Source organism: Perissodus microlepis, chromosome 3 (genome assembly GCF_051167445.1).
Source record: "Perissodus microlepis isolate ML-2025 ecotype Zambia chromosome 3, ASM5116744v1, whole genome shotgun sequence".
NCBI classification, from domain to species: Eukaryota; Metazoa; Chordata; class Actinopteri; order Cichliformes; family Cichlidae; genus Perissodus; species Perissodus microlepis.
The window spans coordinates 50924259-50945929 of record NC_140463.1 but is presented as its reverse complement, the minus strand read 5'-3'; the positions used below and the strand labels follow the sequence as shown (position 1 = coordinate 50945929).

Genomic DNA, 21671 nt, shown 5'->3' with positions numbered 1-21671 from the left:
TACCACAGAGAGGTGATTAACGGACTGGCGTGGTGCATCCGTCAGCGCCGGGTTAAGTAGCTCTTCAGGTAATCACCCCGATGGAGAGCAGGTGTGCCGGTGATGGCGCAGTCTGGGGGTGTGGCTACCCGCGCATCACACATTCCACACACAGGACCACGGACCATGACAGATTAGGCTTCAAACTTTCCTTTTTGCTAAAGCATATAGTTAGGGCTGGACCAGGTGACCCTGAATCCTCCCTTAGTTATGCTGCAATAGAAGTAGGCTGCCGGGCATTCCCATGATGCATTGAGTTTTTCCTTTCCGGTCACCTTTCTCACTCACTATGTGTTAATAGACCTCTCTGCATTGAATCATATCTGTTATTAACCTCTGTCTCTCTTCCACAGCATGTCTTTATCCTGTCTTCCTTCTCTCACCCCAACCAATCACAGCAGATGGCCCCGCCCCTCCCTGAGCCTGGTTCTGCCGGAGGTTTCTTCCTGTTAAAAGGGAGTTTTTCCTTCCCACTGTCGCCAAAGTGCTGCTTATAGGGGGTCATATGATTGTTGGGTTTTTCTCTGTATCTATGAAGCGCCTTGAAGCGACTTTTGTTGTGATTTGGCGCTATATAAATGAAATTGAATTGAATTGAATTCTTTCACACTTCACCTTTAAAAGTGAAGCCTTGTGGTTCCTGGAAGGAAAAACACGACTTTTTCAAGTCTTTGTCCTGTTTTTATGATAAATGTACGACTTTAATGTGAAACATTCAGAGTTTTTTCTCTTGTTGTGTTTGTTTGAAGCTGCTTCCTGTTGGCTTCAGCTGTTTGGAGTTTCCATTTTCTAAACTTCTACATTCTGAACCTTCTTCAGCTCTGAACAGATGATGAAACACTGAATGATTTCAAGCTCACACTTTGTCTAATAAACTTACATCTTTCATTCTTTATACAGATTGAGGGACTGTGGTTTGTCAGAGATCAGCTGTGATTATCTGGCAGCAGCACTGAAGTCCAACCCCTCCCATCTGAGAGAGCTGGACCTGAGTAGTGACTCCTGGTCTTCAACTAACAACAACAAGCTGCAGGATTCAGGAGTGAAGCATCTGTGTGGTTTCCTGGAGAGTCCAGGATGTGGACTTGAAACTCTGAGGTCAGTCAGCATGTTTTAGTTGTGCTGAGATGAATATGATGTGAAAGTTGTGCTGACACTAAACTGCAGACATCAGGCTGATATTATACTGATCCACACTGAGGATCTTCATGGTAAAGTCTGTTTTCTTCTTCTCTGGTTTAGTCCATTGACTGCAGCAGAACAATGTTCACATTTCAAACAGTGAGACTCAACGTATGGCCCGCGGCCCACACGCGGCCTGCCCACCTTTCCTGATTCAGAGAGAGGGGACCCTGATTAACTGTGTAGCGTTCTTCCTCACAGTTCTAAGTATCAGACACAACAATGAATAATCCACAGCTGACTGTCTTTAGCAGGTCAAAGGTCACGGCACACAGCAGACAGTGGGAAATATTATAATTCTGATCATTTATCAGCACATATCCATATGTATAAAAACAAAGCTGACACTGTGAGACTTGATCAGAGGTGTGATCATCACAGCAGAGGCCTTTGTGTCAAAGTCACTGAGGATCAAACAGAAACACATGAAGCAGATTTTCCTGTTCTGGCTTTTTATAGCAGATAACCTTCAAAATATTCTGCAGTCGATCAAAAACTGAAGCAAACCATGAATCAACATGTGAACATGAGCTGATGCTGCTGAAGTGAAGCAAAGTTACAGAGGTTTGATTACAGACACAGCTGAGAGTTTGTAATCTGTCATCATTTTAAAAGGTTTCAATTTCTTCAGTATTGAACAGCAGAAATGAGGCTTTGTTTTCGTAGGCCGACAGCAGTGAACACAACAGCAGACTGGTGCGTAATAAGCAGTGAATAATACAGAAAACAGATTTTTGAAGGTAAACTGTTCTTGAAGTACACTGAGAGAGAGAGAGAGCTGTGCAGGAAGTAAACGTCAAAGTCAGAGAGAATTCATGACGATGTTCATCAAACGTAAAGCGTAGTTTGGATCTTCTTTTGCTGCTGGTTCAGTCAGTTTTGGTTGGAGACAGATGAAACCTGCAGCTTCAGGATCTGTGAGCTGTCCACTTTCAGCCCCGACGGCGTGTCCGTGCACGTGCCGTCGAGTGAACGATCCACGCTCTGTGTTTCCATCTTTGTGTGTTTAGCTGCTCTCATTTACTGTTTTATGTGTTTTGTTGTATTTGAAATACTTTTGGGAGCTTTAACCTGAAATTCTGGCAAAATACATTTATATTAAACATCGATTCAGGATTGAATGAATCAACATCGCTTTATTCAAATGAAAACCATTTAAATAGGAAAATCAATTTTTTTACACCCGCCTCTAATGCTGGGTAATGTCAGCTGGTCCATGTGAAGCTGGCTGTGAGGCTTAGGGAGCGTCTACAAAGTGCAACACTGAAAGAACATCATCCATAAATATTGAGTAATAACTGGACTCTCATACAGCGAGACTCAAATGCCTTTAAACATCAGCTTATCCTGCTGATCCAAGTCCAACACTGAGTTTGTAAAAACATGCTTGTCAATCATTTTGTTTGGTTTCTGAGGAAAATGATTCAATAACTTGCTGCTAATACACAACATTTCATCATATTTCCTCATAACCCTCCTTTGTCTGACCATTTGATCCCATTTGAATTTGCAATAAAGGATCCACAGAGTTTGGTGACAATAATGACAGTAGATGTTTGTGTGAAAGTGCTGGAAGCAAATTAGTGTGTAATGTTCTTTCAGTGTTGCACTTTGTAGACGCTCCCTGAGCACTGGTCTCACAGTCAGCTGCACATAGAGACCAGTGTTGTTAGTCCAGGTCAGAAGATGACTTGTTGGAATGAAAATGAGCTTGTAGTTTGTCTGCTTTAATAATGTGACTGGAAAAAGGTGTTGGACTTCAAATATGTCCATTTCTTTCACACTTCACCTTTAAAAGTGAAGCCTTGTGGTTCCTGGAAGGAAAAACACGACTTTTTCAAGTCTTTGTCCTGTTTTTATGATAAATGTACGACTTTAATGTGAAACATTCAGAGTTTTTTCTCTTGTTGTGTTTGTTTGAAGCTGCTTCCTGTTGGCTTCAGCTGTTTGGAGTTTCCATTTTCTAAACTTCTACATTCTGAACCTTCTTCAGCTCTAAACAGATGATGAAACACTGAATGATTTCAAGCTCACACTTTGTCTAATAAACTTACATCTTTCATTCTTTATACAGATTGATCGACTGTGGTTTGTCAGAGATCAGCTGTGATTATCTGGCAGCAGCACTGAAGTCCAACCCCTCCCATCTGAGAGAGCTGGACCTGAGCGACAACAACAACCTGCAGGATTCAGGAGTGAAGCATCTGTGTGGTTTCCTGGAGAGTCCAGGATGTGGACTTGAAACTCTGAGGTCAGTCAGCATGTTTTAGTTGTGCTGAGATGAATATGATGTGAAAGTTGTGCTGACACTAAACTGCAGACATCAGGCTGATATTATACTGATCCACACTGAGGATCTTCATGGTAAAGTCTGTTTTCTTCTTCTCTGGTTTAGTCCATTGACTGCAGCAGAACAATGTTCACATTTCAAACAGTGAGACTCAACGTATGGCCCGCGGCCCACACGCGGCCTGCCCACCTTTCCTGATTCAGAGAGAGGGGACCCTGATTAACTGTGTAGTGTTCTTCCTCACAGTTCTAAGTATCAGACACAACAATGAATAATCCACAGCTGACTGTCTTTAGCAGGTCAAAGGTCACGGCACACAGCAGACAGTGGGAAATATTATAATTCTGATCATTTATCAGCACATATCCATATGTATAAAAACAAAGCTGACACTGTGAGACTTGATCAGAGGTGTGATCATCACAGCAGAGGCCTTTGTGTCAAAGTCAGTGAGGATCAAACAGAAACACATGAAGCAGATTTTCCTGTTCTGGCTTTTTATAGCAGATAACCTTCAAAATATTCTGCAGTCGATCAAAAACTGAAGCAAACCATGAATCAACATGTGAACATGACCTGATGCTGCTGAAGTGAAGAAAAGCTACAGAGGTTTGATTACAGACACAGCTGAGAGTTTGTAATCTGTCATCATTTTAAAAGGTTTAAATTTCTTCAGTATTGAACAGCAGAAATGAGGCTTTGTTTTCGTAGGCCGACAGCAGTGAACACAACAGCAGACTGGTGCGTAATAAGCAGTGAATAATGCAGGAAACAGATTTTTGAAGGTAAACTGTTCTTGAAGTACACTGAGAGAGAGAGAGCTGTGCAGGAAGTAAACGTCAAAGTCAGAGAGAATTCATGACGATGTTCATCAAACGTAAAGCGTAGTTTGGATCTTCTTTTGCTGCTGGTTCAGTCAGTTTTGGTTGGAGACAGATGAAACCTGCAGCTTCAGGATCTGTGAGCTGTCCACTTTCAGCCCCGACGGCGTGTCCGTGTACGTGCCGTCGAGTGAACGATCCACGCTCTGTGTTTCCATCTTTGTGTGTTTAGCTGCTCTCATTTACTGTTTTATGTGTTTGGTTGTTGTTGAAATACTTTTGGGAGCTTTAACCTGAGATTCTGGCAAAATACATTTATATTAAACATCGATTCAGGATTGAATGAATCAACATCGCTTTATTCAAATGAAAACCATTTAAATAGGAAAATCCATTTTTTTACAGCCGCCTCTAATGCTGGGTAATGTCAGCTGGTCCATGTGCAGCTGGCTGTGAGGCTCAGGGAGCATCTACAAAGTGCAACACTGAAAGAACATCATCCATAAATATTGAGTAATAACTGGACTCTCATACAGCGAGACTCAAATGCCTTTAAACATCAGCTTATCCTGCTGATCCAAGTCCAACACTGAGATTGTAAAAAAATTTTTTATTTCTTTTTAGTAAACCTTTATTTAACCAGGAAGATCCCATTGAGATTAAAAACCTCTTCTTCAAGGGAGACCTGGCCAAGATAGGCAGCAGCAAGTGTCTCACAGTTACAGAAATTACTCAATCAAACACAGGCAGCAACAACACACATGCAACAATAAGTGAAAGAATACAAATAAAATAAAATTCAATAAATTTCAAATAAAAATAAAAGGTCAGTTAAAATGACAATCAATCTAATTGAAACAGTTGCACGTTATGGACTTGGCCTCAAGGATTCATAGTTTAGATTTAAAAGCACTTAATGAAATGAATTCAGTCATTTTCCATTCCTTCTGCAGTTTGTTCCAAGCCGAGGGGGCTAAATGGACAAAAGCTCTTTTACCAAGTTCAGTTCGGGCAAATGGAACAGAAAGCAACAAGTAACCATGCGGACGAAGAGAATACCGACCAGCGTGTTTCATTGCTAGCAGGGAACATATATAGGAAGGCAGCAACCCAAGTATCGCCTTATATATAAAACTGTATAAATGAGAGTTCCTCCGACTTACCAAATCAGGCCATCCTACCTGAGAGTATAACTCACAGTGGTGAGTCTGAAATTTACGGTTAGTGATGAACCTCAGAGAAGCACGATACACAATATCAACCATTCGAAGACATTGAGCAGAAGCATTCATATATAGAATATCACCATAATCCAGCACAGGCAAAAATGTTGCAGCAACAAGCCGCTGCTTTGAATTAAAAGAGAAACACAACTTATTCTGAAAATAAAATCTCAGTTTTAACTTCAGATTTTTTACAAGATTCTCTACATGTGGTTTGAAGGTGAGCGAGTCATCAATTAAGATTCCCAGATATTTATAGGTGTGAACCAACTCTATTTTATTACCTTCAAGAGTGGTTACTGATGGGATTGTTTGGGCCAAATTCCTTGATTTAGAAAACAGCATGAGCTTTGTTTTGTCTGCGTTGAGAACAAGTTTAAGCTGAAGTAATGAGTGCTGGACAGCAGAAAAGGCTTTCTGCAAGGAGTCAATGGCTTGGACAAGAGTTGAGCCACAGCTGTAAATAACTGCATCATCAGCATAGAAGTGCAAGTTTGCATCTGGCACATTTAGACTAAGATTGTTTACGTAAATGATAAATAGAAGGGGACCTAATACAGAGCCCTGTGGCACTCCGTTGTGCACTGTAACAAAGTCAGAACATAGACCGTCAGATTTAATGCACTGAGTCCTGTTACTGAGATAGTTTGAGAACCATCCACTGCTCTCTCAGAGAGTCCTGACTGGAAGAGTGTAAGTTTTAAAATACAATGATCAACAGTGTCAAATGCTTTTGACAAATCAAAAAAAAGGGATGCACAGTGTTGTTTTTTATCAAGTGCAATAGTAATATCATTTACCACTCTAATTGCAGCTGTGATAGTACTGTGATTCTTCCTAAAGCCTGATTGATATTCAGATAAAATGGCATTGGTGTGTAAAAACTCCTTTAACTGCTCGCACACAAGAGATTCAAGAACTCTGGCCAGCACAGATAGATTAGATATTGGTCTGTAATTAGTTAACACTGCTGGGTCGCCCCCTTTTAATAGAGGAACAACAAAAGCTGATTTCCATACTGAGGGAAATTTATTTGTATCCACTGTGAGGTTGAAAAGTGTTGTGAGAGGCTCTGCCACAAAATCAGCTGCCAGTTTCAAGAAGTAAGGATCTAGTAAGTCTGGCCCTGGAGATTTTCTAGGATCTAACAGTTTAAGAGCTTTACAGACCTCCTGCACAGAGAAAGGAACAAAGTTAAATGGCTGACCAGTGTACACCGGAAGGTCTGTGACGGATTTTACAGAGACTCTGTTCAGAGAGTCAAACAAAGAGCCAGAAGATATAAAGTGCTTGTTAAAGCAATTCATCATCTCCTTCCTATCATAAACAGGAACAGAATCCTTAAAAATGTAGGTGGGTAGAGTGTGGGAGCTTTTACTCACTGAAAGAGACTCAGTGATTTTCCAGATATGCTGTGGATTATTTAGGTTCTCAGTGGTGACAGACAGATAACAGATAAAAACATGTTTGTCAATCATTTTGTTTGGTTTCTGAGGAAAATGATTCAATAACTTGTTGCTAATACACAACATTTCATCATATTTCCTCATAACCCTCTTTTGTCTGACCATTTGATCCCATTTGAATTTGCAATAAAGGATCCACAGAGTTTGGTGACAATAATGACAGTAGATGTTTGTGTGAAAGTGCTGGAAGCAAATTAGTGTGTGATGTTCTTTCAGTGTTGCACTTTGTAGACGGTCCCTGAGCACTGGTCTCACAGCCAGCTGCACATAGAGACCAGTGTTGTTAGTCCAGGTCAGAAGATGACTTGTTGGAATGAAAATGAGCTTGTAGTTTGTCTGCTTTAATAATGTGACTGGAAAAAGGTGTTGGACTTCAAATATCTCCATTTCTTTCACACTTCACCTTTAAAAGTGAAGCCTTGTGGTTCCTGGAAGGAAAAACACGACTTTTTCAAGTCTTTGTCCTGCTTTTATGATAAATGTACGACTTTAATGTGAAACATTCAGAGTTTTTTCTCTTGTTGTGTTTGTTTGAAGCTGCTTCCTGTTGGCTTCAGCTGTTTGGAGTTTCCATTTTCTAAACTTCTACATTCTGAACCTTCTTCAGCTCTGAACAGATGATGAAACACTGAATGATTTCAAGCTCACACTTTGTCTAATAAACTTACATCTTTCATTCTTTATACAGATTGTGGAGCTGTGGTTTGTCAAAGATCAGCTGTGATTATCTGGCAGCAGCGCTGAAGTCCAACCCCTCCCATCTGAGAGAGCTGGACCTGAGTAACAACTACAACCTGCAGGATTCAGGAGTGAAGCATCTGTGTGGTTTCCTTGAGAGTCCAGGATGTGGACTTGAAACTCTGAGGTCAGTCAGCATGTTTTAGTTGTGCTGTGATGAATATGATGTGAAAGTTGTGCTGACACTAAACTGCAGACATCAGGCTGATATTATACTGATCCACACTGAGGATCTTCATGGTAAAGTCTGTTTTCTTCTTCTCTGGTTTAGTCCATTGACTGCAGCAGAACAATGTTCACATTTCAAACAGTGATACTCAACGTATGGCCCGCGGCCCACACGCGGCCTGCCCACCTATCCTGATTCAGAGAGAGGGGACCCTGATTAACTGTGTAGTGTTCTTCCTCACAGTTCTAAGTATCAGACACAACAATGAATAATCCACAGCTGACTGTCTTTAGCAGGTCAAAGGTCACGGCACACAGCAGACAGTGGGAAATATTATAATTCTGATCATTTATCAGCACATATCCATATGTATAAAAACAAAGCTGACACTGTGAGACTTGATCAGAGGTGTGATCATCACAGCAGAGGCCTTTGTGTCAAAGTCACTGAGGATCAAACAGAAACACATGAAGCAGATTTTCCTGTTCTGGCTTTTTATAGCAGATAACCTTCAAAATATTCTGCAGTCGATCAAAAACTGAAGCAAACCATGAATCAACATGTGAACATGACCTGATGCTGCTGAAGTGAAGCAAAGTTACAGAGGTTTGATTACAGACACAGCTGAGAGTTTGTAATCTGTCATCATTTTAAAAGGTTTAGATTTCTTCAGTATGGAACAGCAGAAATGAGACTTTGTTTTCGGAGGCCAACAGCAGTGAACACAACAGCAGACTGGTGCGTAATAAGCAGTGAATAATGCAGAAAACAGATTTTTGAAGGTAAACTGTTCTTGAAGTACACTGAGAGAGAGAGAGCTGTGCAGGAAGTAAACGTCAAAGTCAGAGAGAATTCATGACGATGTTCATCAAACGTAAAGCGTAGTTTGGATCTTCTTTTGCTGCTGGTTCAGTCAGTTTTGGTTGGAGACAGATGAAACCTGCAGCTTCAGGATCTGTGAGCTGTCCACTTTCAGCCCCGACGGCGTGTCCGTGTACGTGCCGTCGAGTGAACGATCCACGCTCTGTGTTTCCATCTTTGTGTGTTTAGCTGCTCTCATTTACTGTTTTATCTGTTTGGTTGTTGTTGAAATACTTTTGGGAGCTTTAACCTGAGATTCTGGCAAAATACATTTATATTAAAAATCGATTCAGGATTGAATGAATCAACATCGCTTTATTCAAATGAAAACCATTTAAATAGGAAAATCCATTTTTTTACACCCGCCTCTAATGCTGGGTAATGTCAGCTGGTCCATGTGCAGCTGGCTGTGAGGCTCAGGGAGCGTCTACAAAGTGCAACACTGAAAGAACATCATCCATAAATATTGAGTAATAACTGGACTCTCATACAGCGAGACTCAAATGCCTTTAAACATCAGCTTATCCTGCTGATCCAAGTCCAACACTGAGTTTGTAAAAACATGTTTGTCAATCATTTTGTTTGGTTTCTGAGGAAAATGATTCAATAACTTGTTGCTAATACACAACATTTCATCATATTTCCTCATAACCCTCTTTTGTCTGACCATTTGATCCCATTTGAATTTGCAATAAAGGATCCACAGAGTTTGGTGACAATAATGACAGTAGATGTTTGTGTGAAAGTGCTGGAAGCAAATTAGTGTGTGATGTTCTTTCAGTGTTGCACTTTGTAGACGGTCCCTGAGCACTGGTCTCACAGCCAGCTGCACATAGAGACCAGTGTTGTTAGTCCAGGTCAGAAGATGACTTGTTGGAATGAAAATGAGCTTGTAGTTTGTCTGCTTTAATAATGTGACTGGAAAAAGGTGTTGGACTTCAAATATCTCCATTTCTTTCACACTTCACCTTTAAAAGTGAAGCCTTGTGGTTCCTGGAAGGAAAAACACGACTTTTTCAAGACTTTTTCCTGTTTTTATGATAAATGTACGACTTTAATGTGAAACATTCAGAGTTTTTTCTCTTGTTGTGTTTGTTTGAAGCTGCTTCCTGTTGGCTTCAGCTGTTTGGAGTTTCCATTTTCTAAACTTCTACATTCTGAACCTTCTTCAGCTCTGAACAGATGATGAAACACTGAATGATTTCAAGCTCACACTTTGTCTAATAAACTTACATCTTTCATTCTTTATACAGATTGAGGGGCTGTGGTTTGTCAGAGATCAGCTGTGATTATCTGGCAGCAGCACTGAAGTCCAACCCCTCCCATCTGAGAGAGATGGACCTGAGTAACAACAACAAGCTGCAGGATTCAGGAGTGAAGCATCTGTGTGGTTTCCTGGAGAGTCCAGGATGTGGACTTGAAACTCTGAGGTCAGTCAGCATGTTTTAGTTGTGCTGAGATGAATATGATGTGAAAGTTGTGCTGACACTAAACTGCAGACATCAGGCTGATATTATACTGATCCACACTGAGGATCTTCATGGTAAAGTCTGTTTTCTTCTTCTCTGGTTTAGTCCATTGACTGCAGCAGAACAATGTTCACATTTCAAACAGTGATACTCAACGTATGGCCCGCGGCCCACACGCGGCCTGCCCACCTTTACTGATTCAGAGAGAGGGGACCCTGATTAACTGTGTAGTGTTCTTCCTCACAGTTCTAAGTATCAGACACAACAATGAATAATCCACAGCTGACTGTCTTTAGCAGGTCAAAGGTCACGGCACACAGCAGGCAGTGGGAAATATTATAATTCTGATCATTTATCAGCACATATCCATATGTATAAAAACAAAGCTGACACTGTGAGACTTGATCAGAGGTGTGATCATCACAGCAGAGGCCTTTGTGTCGAAGTCACTGAGGATCAAACAGAAACACATGAAGCAGATTTTCCTGTTCTGGCTTTTTATAGCAGATAACCTTCAAAATATTCTGCAGTCGATCAAAAACTGAAGCAAACCATGAATCAACATGTGAACATGACCTGATGCTGCTGAAGTGAAGCAAAGTTACAGAGGTTTGATTACAGACACAGCTGAGAGTTCGTAATCTGTCATCATTTTAAAAGGTTTAAATTTCTTCAGTATTGAACAGCAGAAATGAGGCTTTGTTTTCGGAGGCCGACAGCAGTGAACACAACAGCAGACTGGTGCGTAATAAGCAGTGAATAATGCAGGAAACAGATTTTTGAAGGTAAACTGTTCTTGAAGTACACTGAGAGAGAGAGAGCTGTGCAGGAAGTAAACGTCAAAGTCAGAGAGAATTCATGACGATGTTCATCAAACGTAAAGCGTAGTTTGGATCTTCTTTTGCTGCTGGTTTAGTCAGTTTTGGTTGGAGACAGATGAAACCTGCAGCTTCAGGATCTGTGAGCTGTCCACTTTCAGCCCCGACGGCGTGTCCGTGTACGTGCCGTCGAGTGAACGATCCACGCTCTGTGTTTCCATCTTTGTGTGTTTAGCTGCTCTCATTTACTGTTTTATCTGTTTGGTTGTTGTTGAAATACTTTTGGGAGCTTTAACCTGAGATTCTGGCAAAACACATTTATATTAAACATCGATTCAGGATTGAATGAATCAACATCGCTTTAGTCAAATTAAAACCATTTAAATAGGAAAATCCATTTTTTTACACCCGCCTCTAATGCTGGGTGATGTCAGCTGGTCCATGTGCAGCTGGCTGTGAGGCTCAGGGAGCATCTACAAAGTGCAACACTGAGAGAACATCATCCATAAATATTGAGTAATAACTGGACTCTCATACAGCGAGACTCAAATGCCTTTAAACATCAGCTTATCCTGCTGATCCAAGTCCAACACTGAGTTTGTAAAAACATGTTTGTCAATCATTTTGTTTGGTTTCTGAGGAAAATGATTCAATAACTTGTTGCTAATACACAACATTTCATCATATTTCCTCATAACCCTCTTTTGTCTGACCATTTGATCCCATTTGAATTTGCAATAAAGGATCCACAGAGTTTGGTGACAATAATGACAGTAGATGTTTGTGTGAAAGTGCTGGAAGCAAATTAGTGTGTAATGTTCTTTCAGTGTTGCACTTTGTAGACGGTCCCTGAGCACTGGTCTCACAGCCAGCTGCACATAGAGACCAGTGTTGTTAGTCCAGGTCAGAAGATGACTTGTTGGAATGAAAATGAGCTTGTAGTTTTTCTGCTTTAATAATGTGACTGGAAAAAGGTGTTGGACTTCAAATATGTCCATTTCTTTCACACTTCACCTTTAAAAGTGAAGCCTTGTGGTTCCTGGAAGGAAAAACACGACTTTTTCAAGTCTTTGTCCTGTTTTTATGATAAATGTACGACTTTAATGTGAAACATTCAGAGTTTTTTCTCTTGTGTTTGTTTGAAGCTGCTTCCTGTTGGCTTCAGCTGTTTGGAGTTTCCATTTTCTAAACTTCTACATTCTGAACCTTCTTCAGCTCTGAACAGATGATGAAACACTGAATGATTTCAAGCTCACACTTTGTCTAATAAACTTACATCTTTCATTCTTTATACAGATTGATCGAATGTGGTTTGTCAAAGATCAGCTGTGATTATCTGGCAGCAGCGCTGAAGTCCAACCCCTCCCATCTGAGAGAGCTGGACCTGAGCGACAACAACAACCTGCAGGATTCAGGAGTGAAGCATCTGTGTGGTTTCCTGGAGAGTCCAGGATGTGAACTTGAAACTCTGAGGTCAGTCAGCATGTTTTAGTTGTGCTGAGATGAATATGATGTGAAAGTTGTGCTGACACTAAACTGCAGACATCAGGCTGATATTATACTGATCCACACTGAGGATCTTCATGGTAAAGTCTGTTTTCTTCTTCTCTGGTTTAGTCCATTGACTGCAGCAGAACAATGTTCACATTTCAAACAGTGATACTCAACGTATGGCCCGCGGCCCACACGCGGCCTGCCCACCTTTCCTGATTCAGAGAGAGGGGACCCTGATTAACTGTGTAGTGTTCTTCCTCACAGTTCTAAGTATCAGACACAACAATGAATAATCCACAGCTGACTGTCTTTAGCAGGTCAAAGGTCACGGCACACAGCAGACAGTGGGAAATATTATAATTCTGATCATTTATCAGCACATATCCATATGTATAAAAACAAAGCTGACACTGTGAGACTTGATCAGAGGTGTGATCATCACAGCAGAGGCCTTTGTGTCAAAGTCACTGAGGATCAAACAGAAACACATGAAGCAGATTTTCCTGTTCTGGCTTTTTATAGCAGATAACCTTCAAAATATTCTGCAGTCGATCAAAAACTGAAGCAAACCATGAATCAACATGTGAACATGACCTGATGCTGCTGAAGTGAAGCAAAGTTACAGAGGTTTGATTACAGACACAGCTGAGAGTTTGTAATCTGTCATCATTTTAAAAGGTTTAAATTCCTTCAGTATTGAACAGCAGAAATGAGGCTTTGTTTTCGGAGGCCGACAGCAGTGAACACAACAGCAGACTGGTGCGTAATAAGCAGTGAATAATGCAGAAAACAGATTTTTGAAGGTAAACTGTTCTTGAAGTACACTGAGAGAGAGAGAGCTGTGCAGGAAGTAAACGTCAAAGTCAGAGAGAATTCATGACGATGTTCATCAAACGTAAAGCGTAGTTTGGATCTTCTTTTGCTGCTGGTTCAGTCAGTTTTGGTTGGAGACAGATGAAACCTGCAGCTTCAGGATCTGTGAGCTGTCCACTTTCAGCCCCGACGGCGTGTCCGTGTACGTGCCGTCGAGTGAACGATCCACGCTCTGTGTTTCCATCTTTGTGTGTTTAGCTGCTCTCATTTACTGTTTTATCTGTTTGGTTGTTGTTGAAATACTTTTGGGAGCTTTAACCTGAGATTCTGGCAAAATACATTTATATTAAAAATCGATTCATGATTGAATGAATCAACATCGCTTTATTCAAATTAAAACCATTTAAATAGGAAAATCCATTTTTTTACACCCGCCTCTAATGCTGGGTAATGTCAGCTGGTCCATGTGCAGCTGGCTGTGAGGCTCAGGGAGCGTCTACAAAGTGCAACACTGAGAGAACATCATCCATAAATTGTCACGGTTCTGGGTCCGTTGGGCCCAGTGTTTTGAGTTTATTATGTTTTGGTTTATTTTTGCATTATGGATTGTTTTCTGATGTTCTGGTGATTTGTTTATTATTATCATTATGGATCTGTTTCTGTTATTCTTGGTGAGGGATCAGTTCTTAGGTTTTGGGTTCTCATGTGTATTGCAGTTTCTGTTCAGTGTCTAGTCTGTCTCTCAGTGTCATGTCTGCATCTGGTTTAGTAATTCTTGTTTCCTGTCTTATTGTGAAAGTCTTTGTCTTATGTTAGTGTGTGCAGCTTAGCTCCCCCGTCTCGTTAGCCCTGATCTCCCCCAGCTGTGTCTCCCTTCTGTTGCCCATTCCCTCATTACTACCCTGTGTATTTAAGCCCTGTGTTTTCCCATGCTCGGTGTCGCGTCGTACCCTCAGAATTATGCCTGTGTGTTCAGTTCTCAGTGTCATTGTTCAGTTCATGTTTTCGTTTATCACCAGCAATAAAGCTAAGGTTCTCAGTTTCAATTCAGTCTCAGAGTCTCGCATTTGGATCCTCTTCTCCATCCGCCTGCACACAGAGCCCTGACATAAATATTGAGTAATAACTGGACTCTCATACAGCGACACTCAAATGCCTTTAAACATCAGCTTATCCTGCTGATCCAAGTCCAACACTGAGTTTGTAAAAACATGTTTGTCAATCATTTTGTTTGGTTTCTGAGGAAAATGATTCAATAACTTGCAGCTAATACACAACATTTCATCATATTTCCTCATAACCCTCTTTTGTCTGACCATTTGATCCCGTTTGAATTTGCAATACAGGATCCACAGAGTTTGGTGACAATAATGACAGTAGATGTTTGTGTGAAAGTGCTGGAAGCAAATTAGTGTGTGATGTTCTTTCAGTGTTGCACTTTGTAGACGCTCCCTGAGCACTGGTCTCACAGCCAGCTGCACATAGAGACCAGTGTTGTTAGTCCAGGTCAGAAGATGACTTGTTGGAATGAAAATGAGCTTGTAGTTTGTCTGCTTTAATAATGTGACTGGAAAAAGATGTTGGACTTCAAATATGTCCATTTCTTTCACACTTCACCTTTAAAAGTGAAGCCTTGTGGTTCCTGGAAGGAAAAAACACGACTTTTTCAAGTCTTTGTCCTGTTTTTATGATAAATGTACGACTTTAATGTGAAACATTCAGAGTTTTTTCTCTTGTTGTGTTTGTTTGAAGCTGCTTCCTGTTGGCTTCAGCTGTTTGGAGTTTCCATTTTCTAAACTTCTACATTTTGAACCTTCTTCAGCTCTGAACAGATGATGAAACACTGAATGATTTCAAGCTCACACTTTGTCTAATAAACTTACATCTTTCATTCTTTATACAGATTGATGGGCTGTGGTTTGTCAGAGATCAGCTGTGATTACCTGGCAGCAGCGCTGAAGTCCAACCCCTCCCATCTGAAGGAGCTGGACCTGAGTAACAACAACAAGCTGCAGGATTCAGGAGTGAAGCATCTGTGTGGTTTCCTGGAGAGTCCAGGATGTGGACTTGAAACTCTGAGGTCAGTCAGCATGTTTTAGTTGTGCTGAGATGAATATGATGTGAAGGTTGTGCTGACACTAAACTGCAGACATCAGGCTGATATTATACTGATCCACACTGAGGATCTTCATGGTAAAGTCTGTTTTCTTCTTCTCTGGTTTAGTCCATTGACTGCAGCAGAACAATGTTCACATTTCAAACCTTCAAAGAAGAAGAAAATCCTCCACTGGATAATTCACTGTGAAACTCTCAAACTCTTCATTCCACCTTAAAGTCTGTCTGACACTGAAATCCAAAGCAAAATGTGCGTTTGCTTTACAGACAGCAGTCCAACACAAACATACACACATCATCCAAAACACAGTCCAACATCCAAATCTCCTCCACTGCCAGCATGAATGATGGGAAAGAGAAGGAGGAACACTCTGACATTCAGGGTTAGAATGAGTTTCATAAAGCAGGCTGTGAAGATCAAAGCTGCATTAGAAAGCTTACATGAATGAATGAGTGGACAGAAGTGGACAGAGATCATCTGAAGCACTTCAAAGGCTTTAAATCAGCACATTTCTCTTTATTCTTTATCAACTCTCTTAGTTTCTCTCAGTTTTCTGTGGAATGAAGCTAACAGCAGGCTAATAAGATGCTGACCAATAGGTTTCTATTAAAGGTTGTAATTTGTATATGAAAAAGTGCTTTGGCTCAGCAGGGATCAGCTTACAGGTAGAATACAGCTGCTGGATGGGATTAGCATGTCATAGCTATCTACCAAACTGCTAACTGGGGAATTTCAGGCCATCTATGGATCATTTTTGCTAACTGTTTATTCAGCTTAGGCTCACAGGGCTGCAGCCTGTGCCCTAGCTGTCATAGGGCAAGAGGCGTGGTCCACCTGCACAGGTGAGCAGTCCATCACAGGGCCAACAGAGAGAGACAGAGAAGCACTCTCTCACATCCACACCTACAGCCAATTTAGAAGCACCAATGAACCTAAGCAGCATTTCATTGGACTGTGGGAGAACATCCAACCTCCACAGAAAGGCCAACAAGCTTCAACCTACAACCTTCTTGCTTTAAGGCACTAGTGCGAACCACTTTTCCCCATTTCAGCCCAAATCCTGCATCTTCCTGTTTCTGACTCCAGGCCAGCTCCACTAACACTTTCTCATCAGACACTGCCACCTAGTGGAGGAAGTCTTAGTTCCATTTGAAGCTTCAGATTACAGTTAGTTCCTTTACAAAGAGGTGGAGGTGGTGGGGCCACAGCACCATCATCACTGAGTGCCATAGGACACTTAACCTTTGTTTCCATATGCTGGGAACTTCCTGTTGTTCCAAGGAGGACTGGAAAATGTGTGAAAATCTCCCAGTCAGTTCCTCACAGCACACTTCAATCATTTCCCTCCCACAGCATCAGGACCAGGGCTTTTTCTCTCTTTGGTCCCACTAAGAGATTTCCACACAAACACCTCATCAGTGGGACTCTCAGAGCTACCAGCCCTTTGCTACAATCACAAAGCTCTTCATTGAAATCAATGATATCAAAGCTGGAATCAAATGAGTCCAAGTCTTCTGCTGATTCAGCATCACATTCATCTTTGCTCCTTGTTCTGCATCCCCACCATGGACTTCATTCCTTTCCAAGCCAGCCTTGAGTGTCCTTTATTCAGCTCATCCTCTGCTTTACTTTTACACCTGATTTTAGCTGCTTTATCTCTCTTTCAACAAGTTTCTGTGCCTCAATCTTTTTCTTCTCTGCCTCATAACAAGACAGCTTCTTCTGCCTGAGAACATGTTGGAGTGATTTACTAATCCAGGGCTGCTTATTGGGGAAAATACTTCCTGTTTTCAAAGTAATCCCCATTTTTCCCAGAAAGAAATGTAAGTAGAAATCGATGATCTAAGTGAGAACACGAGCCTTTAAAAAGTCCCAGTGGGTGCAGTCAAAGCAGTCCCTCAGTCCCAGTATAGAGTCTTTGGTCCAGACTGGAACAACTGTGTGCCCAGTTTGAGCTCTCTTCAGTGCTGTGACCTGACAGACCCAGAGGGGCCATCACATCACATTTAGAAGCTCCCCTAATGGAGCCACAACACATGTCCAACACTTAGTCTGTCTTGTTGGACCAACTGGAAGAAATGATTCAAGGACTTAGTCACAGAACAGAGATTCAAATCTCCAAAATCCAACTGGCTGCATCAGGACATATAGTCTGAAACTCTGCACAGTTTCCTGTTTGAAGCTGCTTCCTGTTGGCTTCAGCTGTTTGGAGTTTCCATTTTCTAAACTTCTACATTCTGAACCTTCTTCAGCTCTGAACAGATGATGAAACACTGAATGATTTCAAGGTCACACTTTGTCTAATAAACTTACATCTTTCATTCTTTATACAGATTGTGGGGCTGTGATTTGTCAAAGATCAGCTGTGATTATCTGGCAGCAGCGCTGAAGTCCAACCCCTCCCATCTGAGACAGCTGGACCTGTACAGAAACAACCTGAAGGATCCAGATGTGAAGCAGCTGTCTGATCTTCAGCAGAGTCCAGTCTACAGACTGGAGTATTTGTGGTCAGTAGAGTGATGGAGTGAGTGGGTGGTGCTGTCAGCAGTATTGTACTAAACACAGTCAGTATGAAACAAAGATCCAGTGTTTCCTGTAAAGCTGCAGGTTCTCAGTGAAGCTGTGAGAGGAGAATGGTGACAGGCTTCAGGATTGGACACAAACACTTCCTGTTTCTGACCTTTATGGTCACCATGGTAACGGCTGACACGCTCTGATCAAACGCTGTCAACAGCCAATCAGCTCTCTGAACAAAGCAGCACGCAGACCAATGACTGCATTCATTTCCAAGTTTAAAGCAGTGAAGAACACAGTCTGTAGGTGAGGAAGAATTTAGTGAGAGCAGATGTTTGGATGGAATTCCTCCAGTTAACAGCTGGAACCGTCCATCTGGATTGTTGGGCTTGTTGTTGGGGTTCCTACAGAGCTCAGAGTGGACACACCAAGGTTCTTCTAATGAATGAAAGTCCAAACTCAAACTAGGAGGGAAAAACATTTTCATCAACTTCAATAAAAATCCAAAGATTAGAAAAAGTGAAGCAACAATGAGTCCTAGTACAGTCCCAGCACTGAAGTCCCTGCTGCTCTTTATACTGGATGTGCTGCATCACTGACTGACAGCTGATGAAGAGTCTGTGGAAACACTCGTTTATCTCCTCTGCTCTTCCTTCTTCTCTCTGCAGGTGGGAACCATGGCAATAAACAGGACGGTGTGTGTGCTGAGAGAGGAGGAGCTGTGTCCTGATGATCCAGAGAGGTTGAAGCAGCAGCAGCTTGTGTGTAGAGACGCTCTGACTGGGCCATGTTACTGGGAGGTGGAGAGGAGAGCTTCATCCAGCAGTGACTGACAGAGGAATGAGAAGAAGTGCAGATGACTGTCAGTGCTGCAGAGTGAACTGCTCTGAGAACAGCTCCACTGTCAGACACAATGTAGAGTCCAGCATCATCCCTGTGTGTCCCTCTGGATCTGACAGAGGATCATCAGTGTATCTGGACTGCTCTGCTGCTGCTCTGTCCTTCTACAGTCTCTGCACAGTCTCTGTCTGACTCTGGCTTCAGACCCTCCTGGATCAAACTCACCTGGAAAGACTTTCAAACATCACTCAATAGATTTGAATACAGAATATATTTGATATATACTGTAGATGTACTGTAGAGTTGCAGTTTGTCACTTGTAAATACAGTCTGTGAGCAGCTATGAGCTGAAAGATCTTTCTAGAAACAGGAAATGTTTTCACTCTTCTGTTGCTTTTTCATATATTTCCACAACATTAATATTGATCCCACCTGTCTCACCTGTTTCATGCTTTTATACATAATAACAGGACACGTGTGATCTGAGCGCTGCTGTGGTTGCTGTGCTGCACGTCTTCATTTAGATAACAGAGACATCTAGTGGTTCAGAGGGAGAACTGCAGGAGGTGGAGCTGTGTTTTAGCATGGAAAACTTTTTTATTTTTATCTTTTAGGTGCAGATACAAATATGACAAGTATCAGTGTAAGATACAAAAGGTTGATGGTGTTTTTTTTTTAATTTTTCTTGTAACGGTATAAACAATGAAAGGTGGTGGATTGGCCGGATGCTGGTCGATGTGTAAAAATAAGTCAGTTGTTTGGTGGTGGCTATGGCGGAGCTTCCACAGAGGCAGCAGGTGGATGAGGGAAAGTGGAGGCAGGAGGGAGAAGGGTCTGGCTGCAGCCGCTGGGGAGGCGCCATATTGGGACCTCCACACTAACCTGAAACACGTGACCTCCACAGTAGGCAGAGATACGTTCCTGCATGGATCATCGACTTTTTTTTCCTTTTTTTAAAGAACTTTATTTAACAAACAATGAATATACAACATACGAACAGATGAAGTATACAAATGAATAGAACATGAACACACAAAACCAGGGGTAAAAAGAAAAAAGTAATAATTATATGAATACACGCAAAAATTCACATATATATATTGTTTTGAGAGCCTTTTTGTTCGTGGAGTCTGATATTGATTGTATGTACAATTCCACATCCTTAAAAAATGACAGAAATATGGTGTTTTATTAGTAAACTTACATTTATGGATAAAAAATTTAGCTAAAAGTATTTACAAATTTATTATAAAAAACATTTATCATTCTTCTTGGGGAACTTAAAGAAACAGAGTAAAACATTTTCCCATCGTAAAGAAAACTCCCTTAACCTCCTAAGACCCGAACTCTTCCACGACATGGATTTTTAATTTCTCTTTGATATTTGGGCTGATTGGGGCCCAATGAATGTAAAAACAAAGAATTACCAGATTTTTTTTTTTACCTTTTTTTTTTTTTTAAGAAAAATGAGAGCCACAAATGAGGATTTTCATTTAAAATTTTGATAGAACAGTGGCAGTATAACATCCTCGTAAGTGGATATCAGGCCCATGTAGAGCAAAATTGAGTATTTTGGTCTAAATAACCCAAAATGTGATGTCCACATATGTGGACGATGAGGAGGCATTCAAACAGGTCAGTAGATGTTTGCCTGGCCTGTCATCTGCAGTGTTTTTGTGTAGAGGGACTTCTTCCTCTTTGTTTTTCAGTTTGCAGAGGACATGGAGCTCTTTTTAAAAGCATGTGCTGACGAGCAGGGACTACGGGTCAGTGCGATGTTTGACATTTAATGGACAGATGAAGGCACTGGCTGTTTGTTTGTGTTTTTTATGTGTTGTTTGTTTTTCAGTGTACAGAATTCCAGTTAAACTTATTATAAAATGTTCACTTGTTTCCGTACTTATAGTAAAAATTTAAGTGTAAATGTAACAGCATTGTTATAACTTCAGAGTAAAAAGCTTATTGTTGATATTAACATTAATGTATTATCCTGTAATCAATAATATTTTTATACATTTTACGCATTAACCCTCTGATCTCTATCCTGGCCATTTGGGGCCACTTCACTTCTTCTTCTTCTTCTTGTTTGACTGCTACACTGCAGTGGACCAAAAGAATGACGCAGGTTTGATCTTAAGGATCTAATAGTTGCGTGTGTTTGTGCATGACACTGCAACGCAAACATGTATTTGCAAGATAGACTGGAATAAATTATGATGCATCAAATATTACACAGGCTGCAGTGAATTTTTGTTGACACAGGTTATTGAGCTTTGAGTTTCCCAGTCAAACTTAGCTTTGACACACATGCTAACACTTTTACTCTTGTACATTTCATAACAAGACACCATAGCCAAAATATTAGCTCTCAAAAAAAATTCAAAGCTGCAGCTGCAGCACACACAGCAACAAACACTGTTAGTAAATGTGTCCTGGAGTTTCTGCAGGTGCAGAAAGTGCTGCTGCTGTAAGTAAGACTAACAGCTTCCAGATCACTTAAATTTCTGGAAAGATGGCAAGAAGGGCATCACTGCTCATTTCTACAATCTCCCAGATCTTGGAATACAAGCCCCTGTCCCATGAAAACCACTTCACAGTAGTAGGAGTCCACTAAAACCTACAAATGAAGAGTGATCCTGGAAGAAATAGGGCGCACACTAGTGACCTCAACAATTGCAAGACAGCCTTGTCCCCGATGCTTATATGAAAAAAATATGAAGATTTATGAAACGATTAGGACTTTATTACTGTTTTATCTGAAAAGCTACTGGTAATATATAACCTAACTGGGATTTAAAGTGTAAAAAACAGGATGTAG

General features: G+C 41.1%; 1 protein-coding gene across 1 annotated transcript; it reads left to right on the top strand.

Annotated features, from left to right (window-relative positions):
- Positions 1-916: 916 nt before the first annotated feature.
- Positions 917-21084, top strand: LOC146391811 (ribonuclease inhibitor-like; the record flags this gene model as incomplete). The annotated part of the gene is made up of 5 exons (XM_084922901.1): positions 917-1137; positions 3296-3472; positions 10043-10219; positions 17833-18006; positions 18682-21084. Coding segments are annotated over 5 exons (768 nt in total), but the record flags the coding sequence as incomplete, so codon positions are not given.
- Positions 21085-21671: the final 587 nt, after the last annotated feature.